Source organism: Pagrus major, chromosome 13 (genome assembly GCF_040436345.1).
Source record: "Pagrus major chromosome 13, Pma_NU_1.0".
NCBI lineage: Eukaryota > Metazoa > Chordata > Actinopteri > Spariformes > Sparidae > Pagrus > Pagrus major.
In genome coordinates this window covers 14,011,257-14,037,694 of record NC_133227.1, presented here as the reverse complement: position 1 = coordinate 14,037,694, position 26,438 = coordinate 14,011,257, and the positions used below count along the sequence as shown (strand labels likewise).

The following is a 26,438-nucleotide window of genomic DNA, read 5'->3' as shown; positions in this document are numbered from 1 at the left end:
TCCATGTCTTTTAATATATGCGTGATGTTTCTAATGCACCTCTGCTTGGTTAAGTCTGTTAAATCCTTGAGGAAGGACAGAAATAAAAATGACTAAATTTAGTTTAGGAGACAGGAGCACAAAACAGTGCCAGAAGTAGTCATGAAGTGTAACATTGAAGGTATAACATAATAGCTGTTTGTTGTCACAAGCAGATGTATTAGTGACCTGGAGAGGGATGGTGGGTTAAGGAGGCAGAAGCATTTTGGTCATTTTGCTACAGGGCGGCTGGGGTTGCCCTCAACATGGATGAAAAACATAGACTGGCTTTAGAATACTTAAAAATTGGATCTGCAAATGTTTTATGAAGGAAATACAGTTACCACATTTATTAGACATCAAGGATACATCAGTGTGTTTTGGTGAGTGAAAGTTAAATTTAAGTTTACTTTTATGTGTTTACCGGAAAACTCCACAGGGCACCTTTAAAGACCCTCAGACCAGACGTTTTAATAATATTGGGAAAGTGTGCTGAAACATCTTTGTGTGTATAAGCTAGGATCTCTATTGTACAGATTGTACACTCAATTGCTATTAACCTTTTCAAAACAGAACATAGCACTGAAACGGCCCTCACCAAAATCGCAAATGAGCCTCCTACATGCTGATGACAGCCAGCTCTACCTCACCTCATAGGCCCTGTCTGCAACTATCTGCTCCACACTTACAACCTGGCTAACATATGTCAAAAACAGGATGCATAAAACATAACTGCATAACACTGGCCTGAAAGCCCTCACCTCTGTTTACTGCTGTTGTAGAGACTCATTCATGTTTTCATCACATCGGCATCCTCAAAGACACCAAAGTCCTCAAAAAACTTGAGGGTGTAAAAAGTCCTGCTCATCCACACCCACTCCAGCCACAACGATCTTAGTAAACTCTGTCTCCTTCTAAACTCACCTGTCACAAATTGCTTTCCCTAAACTCTGGTACTTTTACAGTGTAGATGCCGCATTTCAGCCAAGAGATAAGAGTTGCCATATTTCAACCAGATGGTCCTAAATGATGCCCCCATTTAAGTAAACATCCACCATGCTGAGAAGTCCTTGAACAGGACACTGAACTCTTGCCTGCACCAGGGCTGTTGACTCTAAACTCCCTGTGAGGAAAGTGAGAAGAAAAAAAATCTCAAGAGATCAATAAATTCATTATTATTTAATCGAAATGCATTTTGGTGGAATCCGTTGAGGAAATAAATGATTCATGACATCCTGTTGGGCTAACTGTGTGGAGAGATCTAAGAGCCATTTCACTTAATGTATATCATTACCCACAGGTTAGAGGGTAATTTGACATTCAGTGTTTTAAGACTTTCACTTGTGCTTCACTTGCAAATAAATGATTCATGTTCACTTTTCATGAGGACCAGAAGCTAAGGAGGTGGGATCACAGAATAAAATCTCAGACCAAGTAAATGAAATTGAAACTATTCATCCTACACCTGACACAGTTCAATGATGTAATACAGCAATACAGTAAAGTGGCACATGCTCAAGAGTAAGCATTTTTTATGGGCTGCTTAAAGCACAAATTTTGGGGATTTAGATGCTTTAGTTTTCACTGCTTCCCTATTATTTTGATCAACTAGATGTTGCCTGGAGAATCTAAGGCCTGCAACTGAAGCAGGAACTAAATTAATCGGTTCAGACACCTCATTACACCTGGCATCCTAGAGTTTCCAACACCTCTGGTGCCGTGATGTGATGATGTGAAGACTCACTCAAACAGTTGTGTGTAGATTATCAAAGAAGTAAACTAAATTAGCTTATTTTTTACATGAGGCCAATAGGGGGCACTACAAATGATTATGCTGTAGGACCAAACATCCATCAAAACATGAAAGATGCTTATGAAGTAGTTTTGGAGCATCATAGTGGAGCTTGACATAATGTTAATGTCACAAGGACTGATGACAGCATGTGTGCCTGAATCTCATCCACATGAATGGGAATATGAGTAGAAATTATGATGCCATCACATGAACATATCCTTGGAATGTGGCTTTGCCACGCAGGTCAGAAATCATATGTTGCAGTTAAATATGTTGACTTTCCTTCCTGTTTTATGTCACAGCTAATAAGGCAATCAGAAAGTCCACTTTATGAATGTCCTGATATTCAGTCATACATCATTAACTCCAGCAGTGAGGTAGACACACACATACTGACACTAATGTTGTTTTTCCTCTACACTCTTAGAGGCTCAAGTATAACCTTTAATTTTGCAAATAGTTTTTCTTAGCTAATTATTTGTTCAATTCAACTTTGTCACACAAATTATGTATCCTGACATATCTGCATAACAGGCAGTGAGTACTACTTTCAAACATCAAATTGGGACACAGTAAAATAGATTATAGCACATTATGTTAATGTTTCTGGCTGTAATGAATTTAAAAATACATTTCAAAAGAATCACATGACAAATTCTTATTTAAACTAAATAAAATACTTGATAGTTAATTCACTGTTAACATTAGAATGGTTTATAATCCATTTACAATTGTTAATTGGAAAGTTATAACTCATGTTTCTAATACTTTATAAATGGTTAATAAATACTGTGTAGTTTATCTAAAACATTATTTGGATGGTCATAAAATTGCAACTGATGTTTACAAACATTTACATTTGTTTAATAAGTGGTTTATAAAGTACAATTACTATTAACTACTAAAGTTTAATTAACCATAGATTTACCATTTATTAATGATGGTTATTATAAAGTGAAACCAAAAAGGGTTACTTTAAAGGTAAAGGGGACCCACTATCATATTTTCTGTATTTCTCCAGTGAGTCCTGGAGGTGGATTGTTCTTCTTTGGTAGAAAACTGTACACCAGTGTGTCCATACACATGAATTTTGGAAAGAAAATCCCCCCAGTTACATATTTTAACCAAGTCTGTTGTAATAATAATAATTATTATACTGACATGTCAAAAATAACTTAGATTTTTTTTTTTTACTTAAAGAGTAACTCCACCAATTTTTGCACATTGAAGTGTGTTTACAGTTCTTGGGGAGTACTACTTTATATGAAAAAGTAGTATAAAGCCTTTTGTGGCTCCAGAGGAAGCTGCATGTAATCTGATAAATTGCCTCCAGTGATGTCACTCAGTGGCTATAGGCACCAATGTAGGCACCAGGTTTTGAAAAGCAGTCCTCTGGCCTAGCATGCACTGTTGTAACACTGTTGGAGTCGGTATGGACGGTTTAGATACAAATGATTGAAATCGATCCAGAGATATCGCCTTTTATATTCCACAAAGCTGTCTTTGTTTTCAAAACCTACATTACCCACAATGCAAATTAGCCACACTGAAGGCAATTTATCAGATTACATGCAGCTTCCTCTGGAGCCACAAAAGGCTTTTTATTACTTTTTTTCACATATGCAGTAGTACTCCCCAAAACAAACTTTAATGTGTACAATTGGTATAAGTAGTCATACCAAACACAGTGTAGAAATATTGTTACAGTTAAAGCTCTGTATTAAAAATTTTACTTGAGTAAAAGTTAAAAGGTATTAGTGTCAAAAGTACTAATTATGCAGAATAGCCCATTTCAGAATATATCAATGTATGATACTGATGCATTAATGTACGTATCACTTTAATTTTGCAGCTTGTAAAGATGGATTGTACTGCTAGGCAGTTTAATCTATAATGTTACACCATCATTTATTTGTAGCTTATATTTTGTATTAATTATCAGAATCTGCAAAGTAACTAATTTAATTTAATTTAGAGTGGGAAGAAAACATGAAGAATGTGTGCAAGAAGTTTTTTTTTAAAAAAAATGTCCTGAATGTAGCACCCTACAGTAAAGTGGAAGAGAAGTGTAAAGTAGCATAAAATGAAAATACTCAAGCACCTCAAAATTTCACTCATGTACAATAATAACAATAATAATAATGACATTTTTCCTATTAATCTGATTATTCTTTTCTTTTTCAAAAGGCATGTACAGTTACATTATTTGTTTTGTTCCCTTTCTTGTTAATTAATTTGTGTATTGCTAAATAAATGCCCACATAATAACATTTATATACTCCAAAACTGAAACAGTTAAACCGAGCAATGCCTAAAATAATGACATAACATGTGTTAGTATTTTATGGTCACATTGAATCAAATGCAACAACATCTAGCAGCAGAAGTTACAGGTGAGGAGGAGAAGCTACAATGTTTACAAATGTTGGCAGTTGCATTCTGGGAGACAGATGATTGACACGGCCGCCATTTTGCTCCAGCTCTCCCTGCTTCCATTGTGTGAGAGATAGTAAATATCTGACACTGCCAGACAACCACAACACACTTGTATCCGTGCGGACAAAAAGCGTAAAATTCACCCCCGGTAAGTTACATATTTGTCCTACTTTTTAAAGTTAAGAATTCTATTGACCGTTTTATGATTAAAATGAGACGGTTAAAGTTGATTTTATGCGGAAATAGCGTGTTATTTCGACGCTGTGGAGAGGAGAAAAGGCAGCTGCCCCGATACTCAGGCAGAGAGAAAAACGGCTCAGTACTTCCACTGCCGAAATATCTGCTCCACTTTCACAGGCGATTTCTACTTCGCTGTTTCGCTTTAATAAGCCGTCGCTTCACGAGCCGTGGCGCTTATTTGATAGCCACACTTGTCTTCTACGTTTTGTTGATAGTCTTGTGTGCACACGTTGTTTATTTTTCAGTAAAAATGTCAAAGTTTACGTCCCGCTCGCCGCCTGTATATTGGTAGATTCATTTAGGTCTGCGGCCATAATCTTGCGGTATGAGGCGGGGTTTCGGCTGCTTGTCCCGCCCTAGAACCATGCACAATAAAACGCCATTGGTTCTCAAGTGCAACACAGACACAGCTGATTGGTGTATTTCAGAATGAAGACCTGTTCAGCCTTTTGATTGGTCTGATCGGGAGAACACAGTGTCAGGATTGGCTGGGCACTCTATGTCTGTGCAGCTGCCAACCCGGAGGAAAAGTTTTCCCAGGCGACTGACCGTCAGACTTTGAGCTGGATGGTGGGAAAACAAAACTCTTGGCATGTTGAGTAAATGGAAACTGGAAAATAAGAACCACATGCAGATATTTGGGAGCCAGTTGTTATATTAAACAGCAAAGAAAGTTGTCTAAACCCTGCATTTAATATAATGATCACCCAAACGTTTGTAGCTGACACCCAGTTTTAACTATTTCACTGACAGTGTTATAATGATTTATTCAATTATATTTTTTATTCATCTGACAAATATTTTACAGCTTAACATAGAAGCATTCACATTCAGGCTAAATAATTTGCAGAATAATATTGTGTTAACAAGTGTTATTGGTCAGAGTGCCCATGATAACACTGATCATGAAATTCCACAATGACTGTAGTAAATATGTATGGATAAGGCAACAGTTATTAGTGTATGCAATAATAGTGTTGATAAAAGCATGTGGAGAGGGTGAACGAAACAGCAACTCTAAAACATGTGAAAGCCAGAGAGAAAAAGTATGAACAATAGTGACCAGTGTGAAGTATTCTGTTACATTTTTTTGATTTTCCCTTCAGGTGATCCTTCGTCGTAATGGCTCGTACCAAGCAGACCGCCCGTAAGTCCACAGGAGGAAAGGCTCCTCGTAAGCAGCTGGCCACCAAGGCTGCACGTAAGAGTGCCCCCTCCACTGGTGGTGTCAAGAAGCCCCATCGTTACAGGTAACTTACTTACTTACTTACTTACTTACTTATTTAAAAGGACAACAAACATGAATCCTCAAGCACATTTCTGTATATGTGCCAGTGTTAACCAGCTGGCTAATTTTCAACTACAGTCCTTCGGCCAGATATTTTGAAACCTATGAAGTCATAAAATTCACACAACGAAGATAACAAGATGCCATAAAGACAGCAACAAAACAGAAACTCTCAAGACGGAACACAAGCCATGCAGAGCAGCAGGAAAAAGTACATCAGTATGATGATAAAGATACAACAAACTCTATCAGCGAATAGACATGCATGCAACACTAGGGAACAACACACAGTGAAGCAATGCTGACTACAGTCCCTCCAAACAGCCATTTCTTTGACAAATCGTCTTTATTGTGATGAAATAGTCATTTTAAAAATCATCTTAAAGGTTAAATTCAACCAAAATATGAAAATTCAGTCATCATCTACTCACCCCATGCTGATTTCTGGAGCTTCACAGCAAAATAGCGTTGCAGCATCCTCTTAAACAACTGAAGTAGCTGGGGAGTAAAACATGAAAAAAAAAAAAAACGTCTGAGATTATAATAAGAGAATAAGATTTAAAATCTTACATTTTCTTTTATCTTTTATGTACTAAAGCTCCGTCCTTGTCTACACTCACAGCCCTCTGTCCAATTGTTAGATTGGGGCCTCAGTCATAGAAACTGTACCTATCGCGTGACATTGTGGCAGCATTTCTTCAGATGATGAATCCTGTTAGGCCTGTAGGAGGTTAAATTACCCAGCTTGGATCTAAATATTGAATTGTTTTTTGAGCTATAATTTGGTCGTGTGTTTCAGGCCTGGTACTGTGGCTTTGAGAGAGATTCGTCGGTACCAGAAGTCCACTGAGCTGCTGATCCGTAAGCTGCCCTTCCAGCGCCTGGTGAGGGAGATCGCTCAGGACTTCAAGACTGACCTGCGTTTCCAGAGCGCCGCCATTGGAGCCCTGCAGGTGTGTGTGTGTGTGTGCACAAAATATATTGAAAGCTACATCAGTATATCTTCCAAACTCTAAAACTGACACTTGTCCTAATAATATGTGTCGTCCCTCTCCCTGCAGGAGGCCAGTGAGGCATACCTGGTGGGTCTGTTCGAGGACACTAACCTGTGTGCCATCCATGCCAAGCGTGTCACCATCATGCCCAAAGACATCCAGCTGGCACGCCGCATTCGTGGAGAGCGCGCTTAGACAGCATAATGTTTCACCTCTGTCCTGTTTTCTCTACCTGTCCCTGCCCCCACTCCTTCATTCTACCCCACCCACCCACCTCCACCCACCTCCACCCATCCCCATCACTCTCCCTCCCCAGCCTGCCCAGCTTCTCAGTAGACTTTAGAGTAATCCTGATTATGAAGAGATAGAAATATGTTGAAGTCTGGTCTCTCATAGGTTTTTGTCTTCACCAAATGTTTTTAGGGTACCTTTTTCGTGCATGTTAGAGGTTTCGCAGATCAGACGCACATGTGCACACATACTCAAACATGCCTCACTGAGATTTGGTGGTGCCTCAAAATATGAAGCCTGTCTTTAAGCTTACCTGGATTCTTCCAGGGTGGGAGGCCAGCGGGTGTGGTTTGTGTGGCAAACAGAGCTGAAGCGGAGGGATGTAACCAAGGGGCTAGTCTGCTTAAGGGGAGCTGCAACTTCCACAGCAGGGTGCTATTAAAACTAGTCCTGAGGCTTCTGCCCCGTCTGAACACCCTCCTCCCCTCCTGCCCAGTCCGTCCCTCTACACCCCAACTCTAACCTCACTCTGCAGCTGCAGCTAGACGGCTCGCTGTACCTTTTCAAACCACCTCCTTCACCTCTGTAAACTGCACTGGGAGGGGATGGCGGTCTGTTGGTCTGATTGTGTGCATGTGTGAGCCCTGATTTTTCGAACCACTTGTACTCAACAAACAAGAATCTTTTGGTTGCTTAAGAATATTGATTATCGTTGTGGATATGGTGTTTATTTTTTTTACGCATATAATTCATGGATAAGCATCTCTTCTCTTTACCACTTTCAAACTCATCACATTAATATAAAAAAAGCAATTATTATAGTCAACATCAATTTTTTGTTACAGTGATCTGATTCGCTATAGAAAATCAGGAAGGGCTTCTCTGTTTTCCAAGGCAACTTCTATTCTAATGGCAGCCACACGGGGGCGATGGTTTACCATCTCCTTGTCTGTTCAGTAGTTCACTGTAGATCAGTCATCACACATTATACTTCTGTCTCTCTCCATCTTCATCTCCACAGATAGGCTTAAGACAGTCAAAGCAGTATGAATTGATATTATAGTGGAAGTTACACTCTGCATGTTTAGGGTCTGTGTCTCCTGCACTCTGTAGATCTGAACATATAATCTGTCCCTTTCTCAAAATTTGTGATACACAATATAACCTCATATTTGTTTTCTTTTATATTTTTCTTATTCCTCGAGATTTTCAGACGTATAAATAAGCTGATCTTTGTATTTTCCAAATTTCTCATATTATGGTGGTAATAAATAGGTGTTAAAACAAACAGATGCTTGTTGTGTCATTTATTTGCTTTACAGTGTTTCACTGAGGCACTGATGCTACAGGGGCTGTCCAAAAGAAAGGTTATGAGTTACTACAATGTGGGCATGGCAAGTTTAATTTGTATTGAACCATAGACAGAATGATGTGAAGAAAAGATGGAAAACAAACACAGGACAAGGGACACAGATGGTTTTAAAAAAATATAATAAAATGGAAAATGAAAAACCTTAAATATAATATTACAATCAAATAATAAAAATCACACTGCTGGGTAAGATTTGAAGAAATAGTCCCAGGTTTTAAGTGCCGATTTTAAAGACCTGAGAGTTTGTTTCAGATATGTGGAGCATTAATACTGAATGGTTCCTCTCCGTCAGCTTTGACTCTGATGGGACAGTAAGCAGACCAATCCCAGACCATCTGAGAAGTTCAGTCACTTCTAAACTATTTAGTGCTTTATAAAGCAGCAGTGGCATTTTTGAGTAAATTCTTTGAAACACCGGGGGCCATTGTAAAGATGAGAAGTGGAGTTATGTGATCCACTTTTCTGGTCTCTGGCAGCATTATTCTGAATCAGCTGCAGCTGTGTGATTGACTTTTTAGAAAGATCAGTAAAGGCAGCAAATTACAGTAGTCGAAGATGCACGCGTTTTTCTAAACCCTGCTGAGACATAAGTCCTTTAAATTCTGATATATTATTAAGGTGACAGTCTGCTGATTTTGTAATTGTCTTAATGTGGTTCGTAGAATGAAGGTCTAAGTCTGTGACAAATGAAGATTTCTGGCTTCTTTTTTGGTCTTTAACGTTGTATGTTATATCATATTTGTATGCTCGAATGTGTCACTACTGATCAACACAAACTAGTCCTTATCATTCAAATAGGAAGCATAGCTCTGGCTGAGTGTATAATCATTTTATCCATATAATAGTGGATAAAATTAGCTTCACCACAGCCAGCAGGAAACATTAAAAAGCTGCTTAGTGTTAATTAAACTTATAATAATAATCCAACAATATATAGGCTAATAATGTAACACTGTCAGAGGCCATTGCATATATAGGGAGTATTTTTACTTTCATATTTTTTCATAACCCTTCTGTACTTTTACTTGAATACAGTCATTTGTAACTTTATAATTTAGTCATTTTGTTTGTCATTGTTGTAAAAGTGCTTTAACTTATGTAAGGGATCTGAATACTTCTTCCATCATCGAATGCAATAAATCATATTCATTAAAGGTTGATTCCACATTGTTATGTGCTGCTAAAACATGTCATTCATCAACACTTCCTGTATAGGTGGAGATGTAAAGGAAAATATAAAGCACTGTTGCTCTTTATTACACCCCCTCAGTGTGATCTTATGTGTATTTTTGAACTGTAACAATTACTTGAACCAATATTTGGACTTTTTCAGCCCAAGGATTCCTCCTCAGACCGCATGCTGTGTTTTTGTTTTCCGGCATTCACCTTCCTCAAGGTCTGCCCACTGCCGTCCATCCCCCATCACATCTGCTCCTTCCTGGGATTACAGCACAAATGTCCGTCTGAAACTCTCAGTGCTGAGGGGGAAGATTACAAGCGCGCTGCACCCTCCAAGAGAGGTTAACCAATCAGGGTGCGCAGACACAGGGATTAACCAATCGCACCACGGATAGGGAAGGCAGAGGGATTAAACTGAGCACAGAGTGGGATTAGGTCAGTGTTGAGTGCAGAAAAATGCTTTGAAATGTCTCTCACTGACCGTCCATTTCCCTCAGTGCAGTAGATCTGAATTTATATGGAAATGTTGGGACAATTTAAATGGTTGAGGACAGGGATCAGATATGATTTACATGGTAACAAAAGCAGAATTTGTTTTTTATTATTTGTATCAGAATTACATCAAAAACCTCTCAGGAGTGATTATCAAGCTTTTATACTGATTTAGCTGACATGAAGCATTTATCATGTCACAAATTTCACCACAACACCTTCAGCTCTAAGGCTAGATTTATTAATAATTGTACGGTAACTGCCCTAAAATGGCAAACCTACAATTTCACTTCAAGAAGATGGCAAAATATGTCAAGGAAATCAGTAAGAGGACGGTCAAATGTTGTTTTGGAAAGACAGCATTTGTCAAGTAACAGAGAATCAATCCTCTCTTCCCGCCAACACACAAACACGCAAACAACACACAAACATGTCTATGAAATTTTTTCACATATTTGATGTCAGTCAAATTCGTGTGGCAGTAATCAGGTCATGTGGGGATTACCAAGTTGTCAGAGGAGTTGGGGAGATTGGTGGAGTGGTGGGGGTGGGCTCCAGGAGAGCTGGAAAGAAGGGGAACCACTGAAATGATATCTCAGAGCTGGAACATCTCATCAAAACAACCGTAAGAGAAAGGCTTTAATAAACTGCATTTTTGTCAGTGATTTCGATGTGTTGTGATGTGTTACTCATGGGGCTGCACAGGACAAGTGAAGCAAAAGGCAGACGACCTGAGAGAGAACAGGTGGAGGTAGAGAAAATAGATACTGCAGAGTTGGAGAGAGAGGGGGGAAAGATGGACAAAGATAGAAAAGATGGAAGGAAAAAAAGCCAAGAGAGCCAGGAGAAGAAGGGGAGGAAGAAGAGGCCGAGGTGGGTGAGATGGGTGAGAGACAGAGAGAGACAGAGGGGGATAGGGCAATAATCCTAACTAATTCACTTAGGGCATTGCTGAAGGGAGGCTAAGAGGATTGGGACACTCCCAGAATCAGATAAGCTAAAATAACCAAGATGGACCAGTGAGAGCCATGCAGGCCATATGACAAACATGACGGGTCCAGACCTGACCACAGCATGGCCACTTTACATCCACAGTGTCCGCTCTTCACACTGACCTCTAACTGTGGATCAATTAATACCTCTAACTGTATCAGAAGCAGCTAGCAAACACAAACTATAATTCATGTCAAAGCACAGAATCTCAATGATTATCAGTGCACAGCAGTGTAAAGAATAGATCACTTTAATATGTCACACAACTAAAACAGAAGGTCTAATTTTTTTCCATCAAACAGATTGGGATGAGAACACTACAGGCTAAACACTGTAATACGCAACACAAATGCTCAAAAAGATCTAAACGCAACCAAATTAAATAGTTAAATGTAGCATAGAATAATAATAAATAGCTTAAAATAATGAAACCCTGAAGGAGGAAGTGACCTACAGGACTTCACAGCTCCTTCCTGTCAAAGCATCTCTCGTTTCACTCTATGACGACGCAAAATTAAAACAAAATGAGTACACGTGTAGTGTGTGTGTGTGTGTGTGTGTGTGTGTGTGTGTGTGTGTCTGAGTCAGACAGTCACATTACAGGAGGAGATGGCTCAGTGTGTGTTTCCATACATACGACTCCAGTATGTTCCTACAAACGCTTTAAAGGCTTTTGTTCTCTTATTTAACGAAGCATGAAGAAGACAACAGTTATGATTTGCAGTCAGGCAGCTGATGACAGCCACTGGTCCCTTCATCTCCAGAGTCATTCAAATAAAATGCATTTCTACAGAGGTCACCTTTAGGAAATGAAATAAAATCTTACAAACAAGAAACTGAAAATCAAAGATTACATGTCCTCTGGCTGAACTGCTTCACACTATCTCGCACGGGACTCGTTGACACACATGACATGTTGAACGCCACCCTTTCACGCTTTTTTTTAGAGGACCTGGAACTTCCAGGAGTTTTGGTCCTTGTGGTCCAGGCAGTCCATTGTGGTGAAGCCCAGTTTCCAGGCCTGCTGGTCCTTGTAGTCCAGGCAGTCAACAGAGGTGAAGCCCAGGGAGGAGGCAGTGCTGTAGCCCTGTGAGGACAGTGAGGCCGGGGACTGGCTTAGAGAGCCCCCCATGGAGGGCACGGTGATGGGGCTCAGCGCGCCCACGGTGCCTGACAGCTGCGAGTGCATGGGGGACAGATAGGCACTGCAGTCCAGGCCGGTGAAGTAGGAGGTGGTGCTGGCGTAGCCCTGGGTGTAGGCTGACGGCTGGCCGTAGCTCATTGGGTATGGTGAGGGCCGCTGCATGCACGGGGCCGAGGAGGAGGCCAGGGGGTCGGGCAGGGGCGAGATGGCTGGGCTCCAGATGGACACGGCAGTGTTTCCAGTGCTGGAGCTCGGGGCCAGACTGGGGCCTGACTGTGCGGAGGGGCTGTAGGAGCCGGATGGGTTAGGAACAGGATCAGGGATGCTGGGTTCCTGAACTGGAGAAGCCTTCTTCTTAGGAGGGCGGGGCTTGGACTGGCCACTGCTCTGCTGCTGCTGCTGACGGCACTTGGCACGACGGTTTTTAAACCAAACCTGGAGACACAAAGAAGAAGAAACATGTTAATACAACAGTCAGACATGGAGAGATGTGTTTTGAGTTGTAATTCATTATTGTAATTAATTAGAGGTGTTGGATACAGAGGTGAGACAGTGTGACTGCTGTAAGGGAAGTGTTAAACACATTAATGAATATGCAGGAGAGAACAGGAATATGCTGTTGTTCTGAAAAAGTTTGTTGCCTTTAAACTTTAAGATGTCTGGTCTCATTCTAGCTAACAGAATGTCCTCCATCTTGGCTGTAGCCTACTGCTCCAGTACCTGCACACGTGACTCGGGCAGGTTGATCTTGAGGGCCACCTCCTCCCTCATGAAGATGTCTGGGTAGCGGGTCTTGGAGAACAGCGCCTCCAAGATGTCCAGCTGTGTGCGGGTGAAGGTGGTGCGCTCTCTGCGCTGCTTCCGGGGAGTGGCTGCAAAGCCAAGAGACACAGAGAGGGGATTATTATACTGGCAGCCATAGAGAGATGACATGAATTATAGCTCTCATTTAAAGGAAACATGACAGTCATCTAAGAGGTTGTTGTTTTCCAGCTATGTGTGTCAGGATGACAACAATTAAACCCTCACACATCACTGACATACTGTTTATGATCCTCAGTTTTTTTTACAGGCTGATTTTGACCAATATAAGTCATTGCTCATTATATAATTTTATTATAACAGTCACAGTTTCTTTGTAGAGTTTCAGTTTTCCCAGACAAGAAGGAGACATTCACATTGTATTCATGCAACCATGGTTTGTACAGTCAAATCACAATTATCTGCCCTCAATGCTACACATCTACATCTACATCTCAGTCTATTTGTTTCAGAACAAGTATAGTGAGGAATAACTGATGCAGTCACGATCATTTGGCATTAAGCCCGGTGACTATTTGCACCTTCTCTCGGTCTACATTTATCTGAGAACATTTGAGAGGACTTGAGGGAAAAAGTGACAAATAATAAAACATAAAAAAAAACAAATGTATGTCACATCTCTCCTGAGCGAGCACAGATTATCTGCGCTTCAAGTTCAAAAACGCCTCAGTGTATCTGCTCATTAACAAATGTGTCTGTGTTGATACATCATATCAGTGACGGCGCAAATGTAGCCCAGGAATGAAAAGATGAACTCTTTAAGAAACCATCATTCGCTCATAACGAAAGTTACAGTTAAATATAGTATTTCCCTTTGTCTCTGATCAGTATACTGATAGTTTTAGAGTATATTTTACCATCTAATCATTATTAACAAACTTATTTTTTTTAATCAACAAACAGTTCCTCCTCTTCAATTTATTTTCGTACGCCACAGCGTTACGCACAGCCCGTGCGTCTTTACGCATCATTTTGGTGGAATGCAAACTATAAATATCTGGAACAGCAGGAGACAAATATGTCAAAATAAAGCAGAAAAAGTTTTTAAAAATATAATATAACAGTTTGTACTTACATGGATAAGCGACGGTTGTGTGTAGCACATCCATCCCGGGGCCAGGCAAATTTAACCCGTTCATGGTGTAATGAGGTTGCTTTATGTAGGACATCATCCTTACAGCCGGCTTTTAAGTCCTGTCGCTGACTTGAATGTCGGACACGCAACACAACAGCCGAGGGCCCCTCAGAGCTCAGCGGGGGCAACAAGTCGGTGCGTCGGATCCAACCCGCTGTGGACAGAAGCGGGACGCGCCGGAGTTCACCACACAGACCTCAAAGTGTTTTTCCTTTTTTTTTTCTATCTGCAGTTTCAGCTTTTTACTGTGTGTCAGCTTAGCAGCAGAGCACACCGCGGCGCACTGAGCATCCGAACTGCTACTGCAAGTCGGACGAGTTGGATTTCACACAGTTAAGTCATCACACAGGTGAAGTGGCCCCCGGGTGCCTTTGCGCCTTGGTGAGGTTGCTCCACTGAGTTTCTTTACCGGCACACGCTGCTAATTAGAGGGAGCAAGTGGCTCCAGCAAACCCCTCCCACCACACACACACACACACACACACACACACACACACACACACACACACACACACACGCACACACGGACACACACGGACACACACACACACACACACACACACACACACACAAAGCAAGCAAAGCAAAGCAAAGCAAAGCAACAGGCTACATAAGAGAAACTACACTTACACAAAGTTTATTCTTATGAATTGTAAATTATTTGTCTGATTTCTATCTTTATTATAAATACGTTTTACTCATTGGGATTAAATGTATAGGTACAATTTTAGAAATCTAAATCTAAAACTACATTATACAACCATTTTAAAATCTATTTGGATATTGATTTTGAATCTGTATGAATGCCATAATTTAAACAAAAACTGTCTCTTCCACAAACCATCATTTTTGAAATATTTCACCCTTTTTATCTAGCTGTTTGAGTGGATGAAATAAAAAGAACAGCAATAAGTTGAACATCAGAAATGACAATCTTTATAAAATGCCAATTTTCTTTCAGTTTTTAATTTTTTCCTCCCTTTAAGCCTCCTTTTTATTTCTCTTTTCCCTCCTGCTGATCAGTTAACCTGCTGCACTTCATACATCACACATAATTGTCAGATTACATTTATCTCCAAAGACAGCTGCATACACACATGCTGCTTTCACACACACACACCCAGATGCACAAAACCGACAAAGCTCATTTGATTTATCATAATATGCTTTATCTGAAAAGTAAGTATCTTATCTCCAGATAAAGGGAGGAAAGACAGAGCAATCCGTTCAGTGGTGGAGCAGGAAAGGAGGCTGGAGGGAATTGTGGCTGCACAGTGGACGAGTCTGCGTGTAGAAAAAGAAATAGAAGAAAACAGCAGAAGATGGAGAATGTGGCTACGGGAGGAATCGAAGGTGGAGAAGGAAGGAGGGAGAGCCGAGTGGACAGAAGACTCAGAGGAAGGAGACAGCTGCAGCACCTGATGGAGACCTACAAATAGACACATCAGGTTGACATAGAACTGGGTAAAGACAAACAGGAGATTCCAGGAGTCCCACTTTGTTTCTGTGGACTGCAGCCTTGCCAGCTACATAGATGAGCACGTGTATTGTAGAGAGCTCTGCATATGTGCAGGCATCATTGTGCACATTATAACTTTATATCATGTTCTGAATGCCTTTGACAAACTTTTTATCACTAATTTCATTTGGCAGTTTAAAAATGCTATCTGCTGTTCATCTGTTCAAACTATTTTTATTGACTTTTTGACTTCCTGAGTTTTATTTGCAAATTTCTTTTTCATTAAGGACACAAGGACAATTTGTCACATTTAAATATTGTAAATTTGTTAATATAAAACGTTGTAACCGGTGGCTAAAATGTGGATTTTGTTTTTAAAGTGCAATCTTCTTCTTGACTCATTTTCATCTGATAAAAAACATCACATATGTCACATGAACACTGTCCAGATGATGTTGATGATGGCGCCGCAATCTTCCTCCAATAGTGGAACAGCTCGTCGTGCAGCTGCAACAGCAAATAGGGAAGTGGGGAAGAGGACTGAGCTGGTATAATCCCTGCCCGACTGCCCTTCCCCCCTAAAGCTGGACTCACAGAGACACATTCTGGATGATGCAAGCAGCGTGCGTTTTTATTTTAGGACTGAACAGTTTGTGTTCTACATACTGCAGGCCGACTGAGGCTGAAAACTCAGGAAGATGGAAGTCAGAGAGAAAGGACAGGTAGATAAGTCAGGTGGAAGGAGGAGGGGGGGAGCAGGTACAGGGAGGGAGGGGAGGGGAAGTGAGAGGGACGGAGGAGAAGCAGGTGAAGGGGCAGAGGGTGGGGGGAGGCTCCGGCTCTCGTCCCCACTGACACACTGCTGCAGTTAATCCAGATTAGAGTGTCTAAAACAGGTCGGCTAAATCTGCAGGCCAGCCAGCAATACAGAGGCTGCTGTCAGCCCCAATCACTCACCCTGCACACACACACACACACACACACACACACACACACACACACACACACACACACACACACACACACACACACACACACTGTAATAATCTCCTCTGTGCAAACCAGGTGCCACCAGCAGCTCAGCACAGACTGACTACTAACCACTAACCACCCCACCAGCTCCCCCTTCCAGTCCAGTTGGAGCTCCATACTGGCAGACTGGACACACACACACACACACACACACACTGTAATAATCTCCTCTGTGCAAACCAGGTGCCACCAGCAGCTCAGCACAGACTGACTACTAACCACTAACCACCCCACCAGCTCCCCCTTCCAGTCCAGTTGGAGCTCCATACTGGCAGACTGGACACACACACACACACACACACACACACACACACACACACACACACACACACACACACACAGAGAGAGTCTAAGTAGTCTCAGTATAAGACAGTCTACATGGATGATAGTCAGCTAGTAGATATGACACTAGTCCACCTTCGATTCAGACCCATGAACTACGGAGTGTGTACGCACCTTCAACCTGCTGAGTCACTGTGAAGCCCAGTATGAGCTGCAGATTTAACATGACCATGAATCTGACCTGCTGAGGGAGGACGGTGCAGCTGAACACCTATGAAGGATATGTTGAAGTCTATCCTAAAACATTAGTCACAGGCCCTGAGTTAGGCTCTAGTTTGCCGTAATTGTTCTTCCTATTCATACTGGCTGTGAAGAGATCTCTAATCAAACACACAGTATGTAACTTCTGTTGCTTGGGTTCTGTCAATCAATACAATGAAAACAAAAGATGTAGTAAGTAGCGCGGGATCATGGGAGTTGTTGTCTTCACTGTTAAACATCCACCATTCCCAATGAAAATCAATTTGATGTGAGTCAGGCAGAAATCAGGGTCACAGACGAGATAATGTAATAAAATGTTATGTTATGATTACTCACGTTCACCGAGTTCCTTCCTCACTGTCTGATGTATGATTTGGTGTTTACCTGGAAGTTAAAGTGACAGGTGACCAGACGAAACGCACTGGTACCTTGAATAAAATGATGGATTGTCATTGTCATGTTGGTTGTATCAGTTAACAACAGTATATGTCAAACCTGAAAGGTAATGATATAAACATTCTGATAATAAGGTTACTTGAAGTCTCTGTAATTCGGCAGCTTTTTGGACACAAATTTCAAAACTAATAGTCATCATTTGGAGGCAGCCTGATGTTTTTTAATTTATTATTTCAAATGAGAACATTGATACTATCATAGGTGTCATTTCACCCGGGACACTGGGGACATGTCCCAGCCACTTTTGAAATTGCCAATTCTGTCCCTATTTTTAAAAGCATGTTTGTTGAAAATGTCTGAAGAGGTTTATTACACCAAGACATACGAACTTAGAAACAAGAACGTGTGCTCTCTGTCAGCACTTGCAATTGAAACTGGCTGCTGCTGATTCTGGTGGGAAATTATGAAAACACAAAACTTTAACACAGGACCCAATATGTACAGTACATTATAAATCAAGGCTAATATCTGATATCCATTTGCTGTCCCGCCCTGCCTGTCTCCACTTGGGCCCCTGGTTGTGCTGCTGGGGGTTTGGGGGTTTGGGGGGGGGGGGGCTCTTGCTTGACTCTCCAAGGGCCCTGTGTAGCCCTACTCCTCATTGCCAGATATGAATCACTTTATCACTTTTTATTATGTTTTGTATTCTTCTTCTTCTTCTTCTTCTTCTTCTTATTGTTGTTACTATTACTATTATATCATCAATATTATTATTAAAATCATCATTATTTTACTATGACAGTAAGACTAAATATGACTGTTATCACCCCAGGCCTTATATATGTGTTTATATGTGCAAGCATGCATGTATGTATGTATGTATGTGTGTGTGTGTGTGTGTGTGTGTGTGTGTGTGTGTGTGTGCATGTATGTGTGTGTGTGTATATATGTATGTATGTGTGTGTGTGTGTGTGTGTGTATATATGTATGTATGTATGTGTGTGTGTGTATATATGTATGTATGTGTGTGTGTGTGTGTGCATGTATGTGTGTGTGTGTATATATGTATGTATGTATGTGTGTGTGTGTGTGTGTGCATGTATGTGTGTGTGTGTGTATGTATATATGTATTTTTTGTCTCTTCCTCTCTCTCTCTACACTATAATCACTCCCTCTGGACGCTGACTGACCACATTATGTTTAACTGTTTGTTATTGTTTGTATTTTCTGTCCATCATCGAGTATTTTGTCTTGCTCGTTGTTTGTTTAGTGTTTTGTTTGTTTGTGTTTGCTTTTGTTGTTCTGTCTGCACTGGTTTGTTATGTAAACTTTATCACCAATAAAAAATAATAAAATGAAATAAAATAAATACAAATAAATTAGGGCTAAGCAACAGCCAACAACATGAACAACATTCATTAGGTAATAGATGTGATCAGCACATACTGTAAAATCAGAATGTGATACATTAGATGGACTGATTAGCTAGCTAGCTAAAATAGCCTAAGCTTTGCAAACACTCAACAAAAAATATAAACAGCTATTTAGTTAGTGCTACAATATTTAAAATTAAAGATTTAAGACTTTATATGGAAACACAATAATCATGTTTTTCTGATTTTGAGCACTAATTTGTTATGATCCATGTTAGTGAGCACTTTGCCAAGATGATCCAGCCTCCTGACAGGTGTGTCAAATCAAGACGCTCATTAAACAGCATGGCTACAGCACAGGTGTGCTTTGGACTGGTCACAATGAAAGGCCACTCTGAAATACATCCACAGACCTTGTTGTGAGCAGTGTCATGTAGGAACTATTTTCTCTCTACCAAACTACACCATATCACTGCACAGAAGGAAACATGCATCGTGGACGAGAAGCTCAGTCTCATGACTGTGTGGGAGGTAAACCTTAATGGTGCCCTCCTTCGCTGAGTTGCAACTTTATCTAGCTTAGTTAGCTTCATTAGCTAGCCTCTTTTCTGTGAGCAGATGCATGACACGGTTGGCAGGTGTCATTCAAAAGACAGAAAATAGTTCCTACCTGAAACTGCTCACAACAAGGTCTGTAATCATCTTGAGTAACTGGGTCATGATTTCTGGAAAGAGACATAGCTGTTGGGTAATGTACTTTTGAGCACCACAAGCTGGGTGCCATAGAGTTCCATTATATTTAAGAGAAACAGACATCCCTATGGCCGACATCTCCAAAAACACAGCAACTCATATCAAGACTAGAATAACCCTCTGCCAAGGCCCAACAATCGCCTTTAATTCAATCGAGCCTAATCCAATATTAAACTCAACTGATTTTGAACCACTCATAACTGCTTAACCATAATTTAAACTCCCCAGACCTATAACAGCCAACCACTGGGACAACAAATAATACAGATGGAATCATATTTTCCATTGTATTGTAAATTGTACTCATTCATAGATACCAGCCAACTAAATATGGCAGTTTTTTCCAGCAAGATCCATGTATTATTCCCAGGAAAATTAACCAAAATCTTGCAATGTTATGAGGGAGAAAAAAATCCTGAGTCTGGCCCTTTATCCAGATCCACACCAAAGTTAATGGGGTCTATTCTGGGCCGCGACCCATCCTCCATCCAAGTTTCATGTAAACCCGTTCAGTAGTTTTTGTGTAATCCTGCTGACAAAGCAACCAACAAACAGACACTGGTGAAAACATAACCTCCGTGGTGGAAGTAACAATCTAGTTGGATAAATAGCTCTAACTGGTAAGATGTAAAATACTGTATTTATTTATGATTTTGCGTTGGACTGTCCCTTTAAATAAATGTAGCAGACTAAAAAAAATACAATAAGTATTAAGTAGCATGTGATGGATATAGTCTGATATAGTTTAAGTACCTTAAAATTGAACTTAAGGACTTGAGTGAGTGAGTGTACTTACTTTCCACCTCTGGCAAGCTCCCTTGTGTCTTGCAAATCTGGCTTTTAATTTAGGGTAGAATCAGAACCAGCTTTATAGAGTGCTGTTAATGAGTGTCAAAGCCAATGGGTTTTTCACTGAGTTTTCAGTTAAATGTCTGGAGGTCTGTGGTTACCACAGGCTTAAGGTCTTTACACGTTTTGCTCTGCGACATAAAATACATCATAAAATGTCCCACATTTGAATTATAAAGGGTTAGGGTTAGACACTTTGGTGTCTTAAAAAATGGTGGTTGCTAACAAGTAGCTAAATGGGACTACAGAAGCTGTCGGGGACATTATATGCCATCATGCTGAACACAGAGAATCACATAACACCTAACTTTTCTCTTCTCTACTCTAACTTTACAACTTGTAGTTTGATTAATTTACAGAAAACGTGTATAGTGATTGTGTAGTACGACACATGGTGGTGGTGACGTTTAAGTCATGCGACCGCAATGTAATCTGTTTATTTTATAGTCTGTTTATAGACTAACATTAGCTTTTTACTTCTGGCGATTTGATTTACACTTTGAAAATCATAAAAGTGGTGTTCATCTGTGAAGATTATCTTGCTGAACAAAACATGTCAGTATCATAAACGTGTTTCTGCCACAGAGATTATTTTCAGCAGTAATCCAAAACCCCATTCAAAAATCCCAGAGGCTTTTTGTCGAGGGAACCAGGGTGATGCTAACTTCAGTTAGCCTACAAAAATACATCATCCCCACATCCCTCTATTAGCCAAGTATGTGTAAGCCTACACATACAAGGTACAACTCATTTGTCGGCTCTTAAGTTTGAATCTTTGGTATTCAGAGAAAACTGTTATCCTATTGCTCCCTCTGTTTTTAATATGTTATGGTACAACCGTATCAACTATTTTACTTTTTGTTACTGTTCATTTTCTTTTGTGGTTGCAGTTTACAATAATGTTGTCGGGCAGTTCCTCTCTGCATGAAGGTGCTGTACGAATAAAGATATTATTATTATTATCATCAGTGAATAGAATGTCTCAATAAAGCTCAGGACCGATACGTTGAAAAACCTGAATCACATGTTTACCATTCCTTATAAAACTACTGCCACAATAAACTTCTTATGCAAGGTACGTTCAGGTTGTGCGTGTGTGTGTGTGGTGAGTCAGGAGTTGCAGTGCGAGGTGAGGTGTGTCAGTGTGGAGGATGAGTGATTACAGTCGACAGTAATCCTGCAGATGGATTAGCAGGTGGTATTAGGAGAAGTGGGGGTGTAGCACACTGCCACCTCTGAACTGTCACATTATAGAGGAGCAGCTCTGTCCTCTTCACCCCCGTCACACACACTGCACCTTGTAACGCATACTGTGGAACAGTCAGACCACAAGAGCAATGACCACTGTACTGAGGAATGGGTGTCAAGCCTACAGAGAGAAAAACAAGTTTCTTACCTTTACCACTCATGCTTTCACAGTTTTACCGGCCCGTACTTAAATGTGACCTCTCCATCCTTTTTTGTCATTTTTTTAAACTTACAGCCTATCAGAACATCAGTTATCAACATTATTCTATTGTGACTGATGACTCTGGGTAACACTTTATAATAACCGTCATAAATAAATGGTACATTTATAGTTAATTAAACTTTAGTAAAAAGTTAATTCACTGTGAACAAATAATGAACTACTTTATAAACAATGTATTAAGCAGTTGTTTACTGTACAATTGCAACTGATGTTTATAATACTTTGTAACTGGTTCATAAATATTGTGTAGTTCATTTACAAACATTATTTGGATGGCCATTATAAAGTTGTAACTGATGTTTATAAACCTTTACAATTGCTTAATAAATAGTTTCATTTCATTGTTAGTTGTTGTGTGTGAAATAACTATTAATTAAAGTTTAATTAACTATAAATGTAGTCATTTATTACTGATGCTGATTATAAAGGTTAAATTTGTTAGGACTAATTCAGCAATCAAAAATCTAATGCAACAATCTTTTCTGTCCCCACTTTATTTTATGCATCTATCCCAGTGATAAAAGTATAACGTATGCAGAGGTCTCAGACATTAAGTGGCAACTGTAGAAAAACCATCCCATAATAAGTATGTCATGTATTGCAAGTGAACATGCACAACTGTTTGGTCAGTGTCTGGCTCATTTAAAGTATTCTGATTTTATTATTACCGACCTTTTAATGGGTGCTGGTCACAAATTAGATGTAGCATTAAAGGTGCAATATGTAAACATTTTAATTGAAACATTCAAAAATGAACTAAAATGATCAACAGGATGTGAAGAAATACCAGGTTTGACAACATGTTTGGTGCTGCTCCCTGTCAGCATTACCAGCTGGCCCCCACCACCCCAGGCCCGAAAACCTGCTTCTTTAGTGGTTCCTAAAGGTACAGTATGTAACTTTTTTACAGGCCTATAAACAAAAATAAGACAGATCTCTTGATATGTGGAATAGCAGTTTGCAAGAGCTAACATGAGCTTCAGATGTACTTTAAAGCCATGTGTTTATAGTTGTGTTTGCTAACACTAGAGAAAACCAAGCTTGTATTTTGACTTACGTTGGCGTGAGAAGAAAAATCTAGAAGTCTTACACTGCAAGAACATATACTAACATTGTACTAAAAACACACACACAACAAACATCACTATGGGCCATAGTAAGCTCCCTTTATGGTCTACATCTATGGCCAATTTTCTGTTGAGGGTGGGCTGAAAAAGTTACATAGTGCACCTTTAAGCTCCTCTTTAAGCTCCTCTTTAAGCATAAACACCAGCACTCCTCTTGTGCTCCGATCTCAAGGTCCAGGCAGAGTCAGCCAAGGACCGCTAGCTGCACAGCTAACTGAGCTAACCAGCTAATGGCAGCTACAGTTAGCAGCAGTTAGCTGTTAGTCTGGTGATATGCTGCTCCCTATTTGTTTGGAGTACAAGTTCGACAGGAGGCCAGTTCTTACACATTGCACCTTCAAATATTAAATTTTTTAAAGCTTCTGTGTCTACCTTCTTATTCACACACCAGGTTTTATATTTTTTGAGTATAAGGTCAGAGAATGTTGGCAAACAGCGATACAAAGCTGCAATATTGTTTGATTATTTAAAATGTAGTTAAACTAATTCTGGGGTTCACCCTGGCTTTTTGGTCTCAAAGGTAGCGCACATAAAGTTTGCACTGAGTTCAGTTGCCATGGTAACTGCAGCTGCAGAGCAAACCAGAACAAGTTTATTCAGGATCACAGATCAGAACATATAAAAGAACAAACTCCTGACCAATTAGCTGTGAGCAAGGATGGAGACAGAGTCATTTAAATGTTCTAAATACTGCACTCTCCTTACAGTGACAGTTTTATAACCATATAATCACAGAGAGGACAGACATCATTACACACCAGTGGACAGTGTAGAAAACATATTTCCAGGGTAGAAATAACTAATCACAGCTACTCAAGTTACTGAAATTAAGTCATTTTTTGGGGTACTTGTACTTTTAAGCATATTTTTTCAAGTATGTAATTGGACTTGTACTTAAGTATGCATTACACCATGTAATCTACTTAGTTATTTTTAAAATCATAATTGAGTACTGAGTACAATTTGAATTAATTTCTATACCTTTTAATCTGCATTTTTGTAGCCAATAAGGCTATCCGATCTCAACGGACCAATGAAAACCCTGACATACGGTATAAAAAATCCCCCTTTGATTGAACACCTGCTATTGATAATGCATTAAACATCAAAAGTGGCTAATACTCTGAGTAGCCTTTGATAAGAATACATTATACTTTTACTTAAGTATTATTCTTATACCAGTAGTTTTGCTTGTAACTGAGTAATATTTCAGTATGGTAACTGTACTTGTACTTGAGTACAGATTTTTTCAGTACTCTTTCCACCTGTTTTTCAACCACATGTAAATGCAAAAGGGCTCCCTGCTTCTGCTAGCCTACTGATGCTGTCCTGAGATATACTAAGTATGCTACAGTAAAATAGGTCCCATTGCCAGACTGTTTGGAAATTTGTTCAGAAGTAGAAAACAATATAACTGATCAAATTGAAAAGCAGTTACAGTTGAGCGCTTTGATTTCTAATTAACAGAACATTCTTGATTTAAAAACAAAAACATTGATGATTTTTTGAAGTTTTAGGTCTGGCTTCTAACAACACTGTACTATAAGTCTTTTTTGGTGTTTGTTTTTGGTATCTCAGATAATTCCACCAAAGGTTCCTGATGACGGATCAGGTGGGAACAGACCTCTGTCGGGTTAATCCATAACCTTTTGAACCTTAAATTACCATAATTCAGAAGTGATTGTCCATGGCTGTCAATCAGGTATGTCACTGCACAATCTTCCACATGAATTATTATAACGTCAGTGAGGAAGAAGATGTGACAGTTCTGTGAGGAAACAAACGCTGCAGAGGAGGGAAAGGTGCTGGTTGTTAAGGCCGAGCCATGATGACTGCCAGGGAGTGCACGTTTCACCCAAAGTCCTAGATCCCACTAATTAACTTAAACTGAAACATGGTTCAGAGAAAGCCTAAAAGATGAGAACAAACTGTGCAAAAAAAACAACAAACTATTGATTTGATTATGTTTTTGCCTCAACAAAAAGGGGCAGGATATATTTTTCCTCTCAGTATAGCCTTTGTAGAAATACAAGCTGGTTAATTCTCGGGTCACAGTGCAGTATGCTGCTTTCCTGAAAAAGCTTGAACTGTATCTTTCTCAAGGGCACCACACTAAGGTTTTGATTTTGTTTGACTGGATTTTTCAAATTTGCTTTTCAACATTTTAAATCCAGCATTCTTTCACTGTGGCTGCTGCTTGGCCTCTCTCCATTTAGGCCAACTTGCATCTTGTCAGGAGTAAAGCTGACCAGCAGGAGGGAGACAAACCTTCAGTTTTCCCCGACAGTCAGTTCAACATGTTGATGAGTGTGTTTTCACTGACATCTGCTGGACAAACATCAATAACGTCTAACAAGGTTGAAAGTGTAGTTGTGTAGATGTTGCTGAACAGGCAGTCCTGGTGAAAATAATCATTTTCTCGTTATATTCCTTTATGTACATAGTGCATCTATATGTATTGGTGAGTTTATAATGAATCAAACTCATATAATGATATGTTTGACATTTAAATTAGTACAATCATTTTAACACCTACAGTATTGTAGGTCTGTACTATCATGTTTGACTCTGACTCTGAAAGGTTTGCTGTGTCTGTTGAGTATGTCATTCATTTTCATTAAAGTGATAAAGTGAGATTGGTTCATAATTGTCTATCTGTAAATCAAAAAGAAAGAAGAGAATAAGTGAGCAGAGTTAGATGCAACCAGGTAGTAAGAGGAGGTTACTAGCAGCAGGTTATTTATAACAGAATCACCTTTATAGAGAAAAAAAGTCAGTGCTTTAATTTGGTAATTAACAGACAGCACCGCTAGATGGCAGTATTACACATGTGGTGCGTTGAATCGGTCATCAATTTACAACACGAAGTAGAAAAGCCATGCGCTGCCTTTCAGAGCTTCTGGTGGATGTGGGACTTTGCTGCACAGTCAGAAGTCCAAAATGAGTACAAAACAAAATAGTTCAATGTTTGGAATTCTAATTCCTTTAATTTAAGATTAATGACCAATTTAACTCCGAAACAGGGCGGATGGCTGTTTATTTATAACCACACAGCACAGAGCATCGTTTCATCGACAGAATTAAAGCCATGCAAACAAAAATACAGGGGAAAAAAGCAGTTAAAGAAACCGAAAAGTAATGTGATAAAATGGGAGATATATATATCACTCAATTTGAACGCAATTTGGTTAGAAAAGCTTTATTTTCCTTCTAGCTGGATCGTGTATGAGCACTATAAGCTATATTTCCGACGAGTTTGAACGCATCATCTCCCAAACCCGGATGTTTTGCTTCA

The 26,438-nt window shown here is 39.8% G+C and overlaps 2 protein-coding genes across 4 annotated transcripts; one reads left to right on the top strand and one right to left on the bottom strand.

Annotated features, from left to right (window-relative positions):
- Positions 1-4,269: 4,269 nt before the first annotated feature.
- h3f3c (H3 histone, family 3C) lies at positions 4,270-8,291 on the top strand. Of its 2 annotated transcripts, none has more exons than XM_073479553.1 (4): positions 4,270-4,397; positions 5,596-5,739; positions 6,577-6,730; positions 6,839-8,291. In XM_073479553.1, exons 2-4 carry the CDS (start codon positions 5,612-5,614, stop codon positions 6,965-6,967), a joined length of 411 nt encoding a protein of 136 aa, XP_073335654.1. In that variant the 5' UTR covers positions 4,270-4,397; positions 5,596-5,611; the 3' UTR covers positions 6,968-8,291. The 2 variants fall into 2 exon arrangements, with proteins under 2 accessions (XP_073335654.1, XP_073335655.1); XM_073479554.1 differs by lacking the exon at positions 4,270-4,397 and adding an exon at positions 4,938-5,059.
- Positions 8,292-11,982: 3,691 nt separating this feature from the next.
- Positions 11,983-14,177, bottom strand: crx (cone-rod homeobox). 2 transcript variants are annotated; one of them, XM_073479847.1, is made up of 3 exons: positions 14,066-14,177; positions 12,904-13,064; positions 11,983-12,618 (listed from the first exon to the last, which is right to left on the bottom strand). In XM_073479847.1, exons 1-3 carry the CDS (start codon positions 14,175-14,177, stop codon positions 11,983-11,985), a joined length of 909 nt encoding a protein of 302 aa, XP_073335948.1. The 2 variants fall into 2 exon arrangements, with proteins under 2 accessions (XP_073335948.1, XP_073335949.1); XM_073479848.1 differs by having other exon boundaries at positions 12,904-13,055; positions 14,081-14,177.
- Between the last annotated feature and the right edge of the window lie 12,261 nt (positions 14,178-26,438).

Coding starts and splice junctions, on each gene's coding strand:
- h3f3c (XM_073479553.1), top strand. CDS start 5,612: ATGGCTCGTACCAAGCAGACCGCCCGTAAGTCCACAGGAGGAAAGGCT. Junction 5,740..6,576: donor AAGAAGCCCCATCGTTACAG/GTAACTTACTTA, acceptor CGTGTGTTTCAG/GCCTGGTACTGTGGCTTTGA. Junction 6,731..6,838: donor CCGCCATTGGAGCCCTGCAG/GTGTGTGTGTGT, acceptor CTCTCCCTGCAG/GAGGCCAGTGAGGCATACCT.
- crx (XM_073479847.1), bottom strand. CDS start 14,177: ATGATGTCCTACATAAAGCAACCTCATTACACCATGAACGGGTTAAAT. Junction 13,065..14,065: donor TCCATGTAAGTACAAACTGT/TATATTATATTT, acceptor CTGTGTCTCTTG/GCTTTGCAGCCACTCCCCGG. Junction 12,619..12,903: donor TGCCCGAGTCACGTGTGCAG/GTACTGGAGCAG, acceptor TTGTGTCTCCAG/GTTTGGTTTAAAAACCGTCG.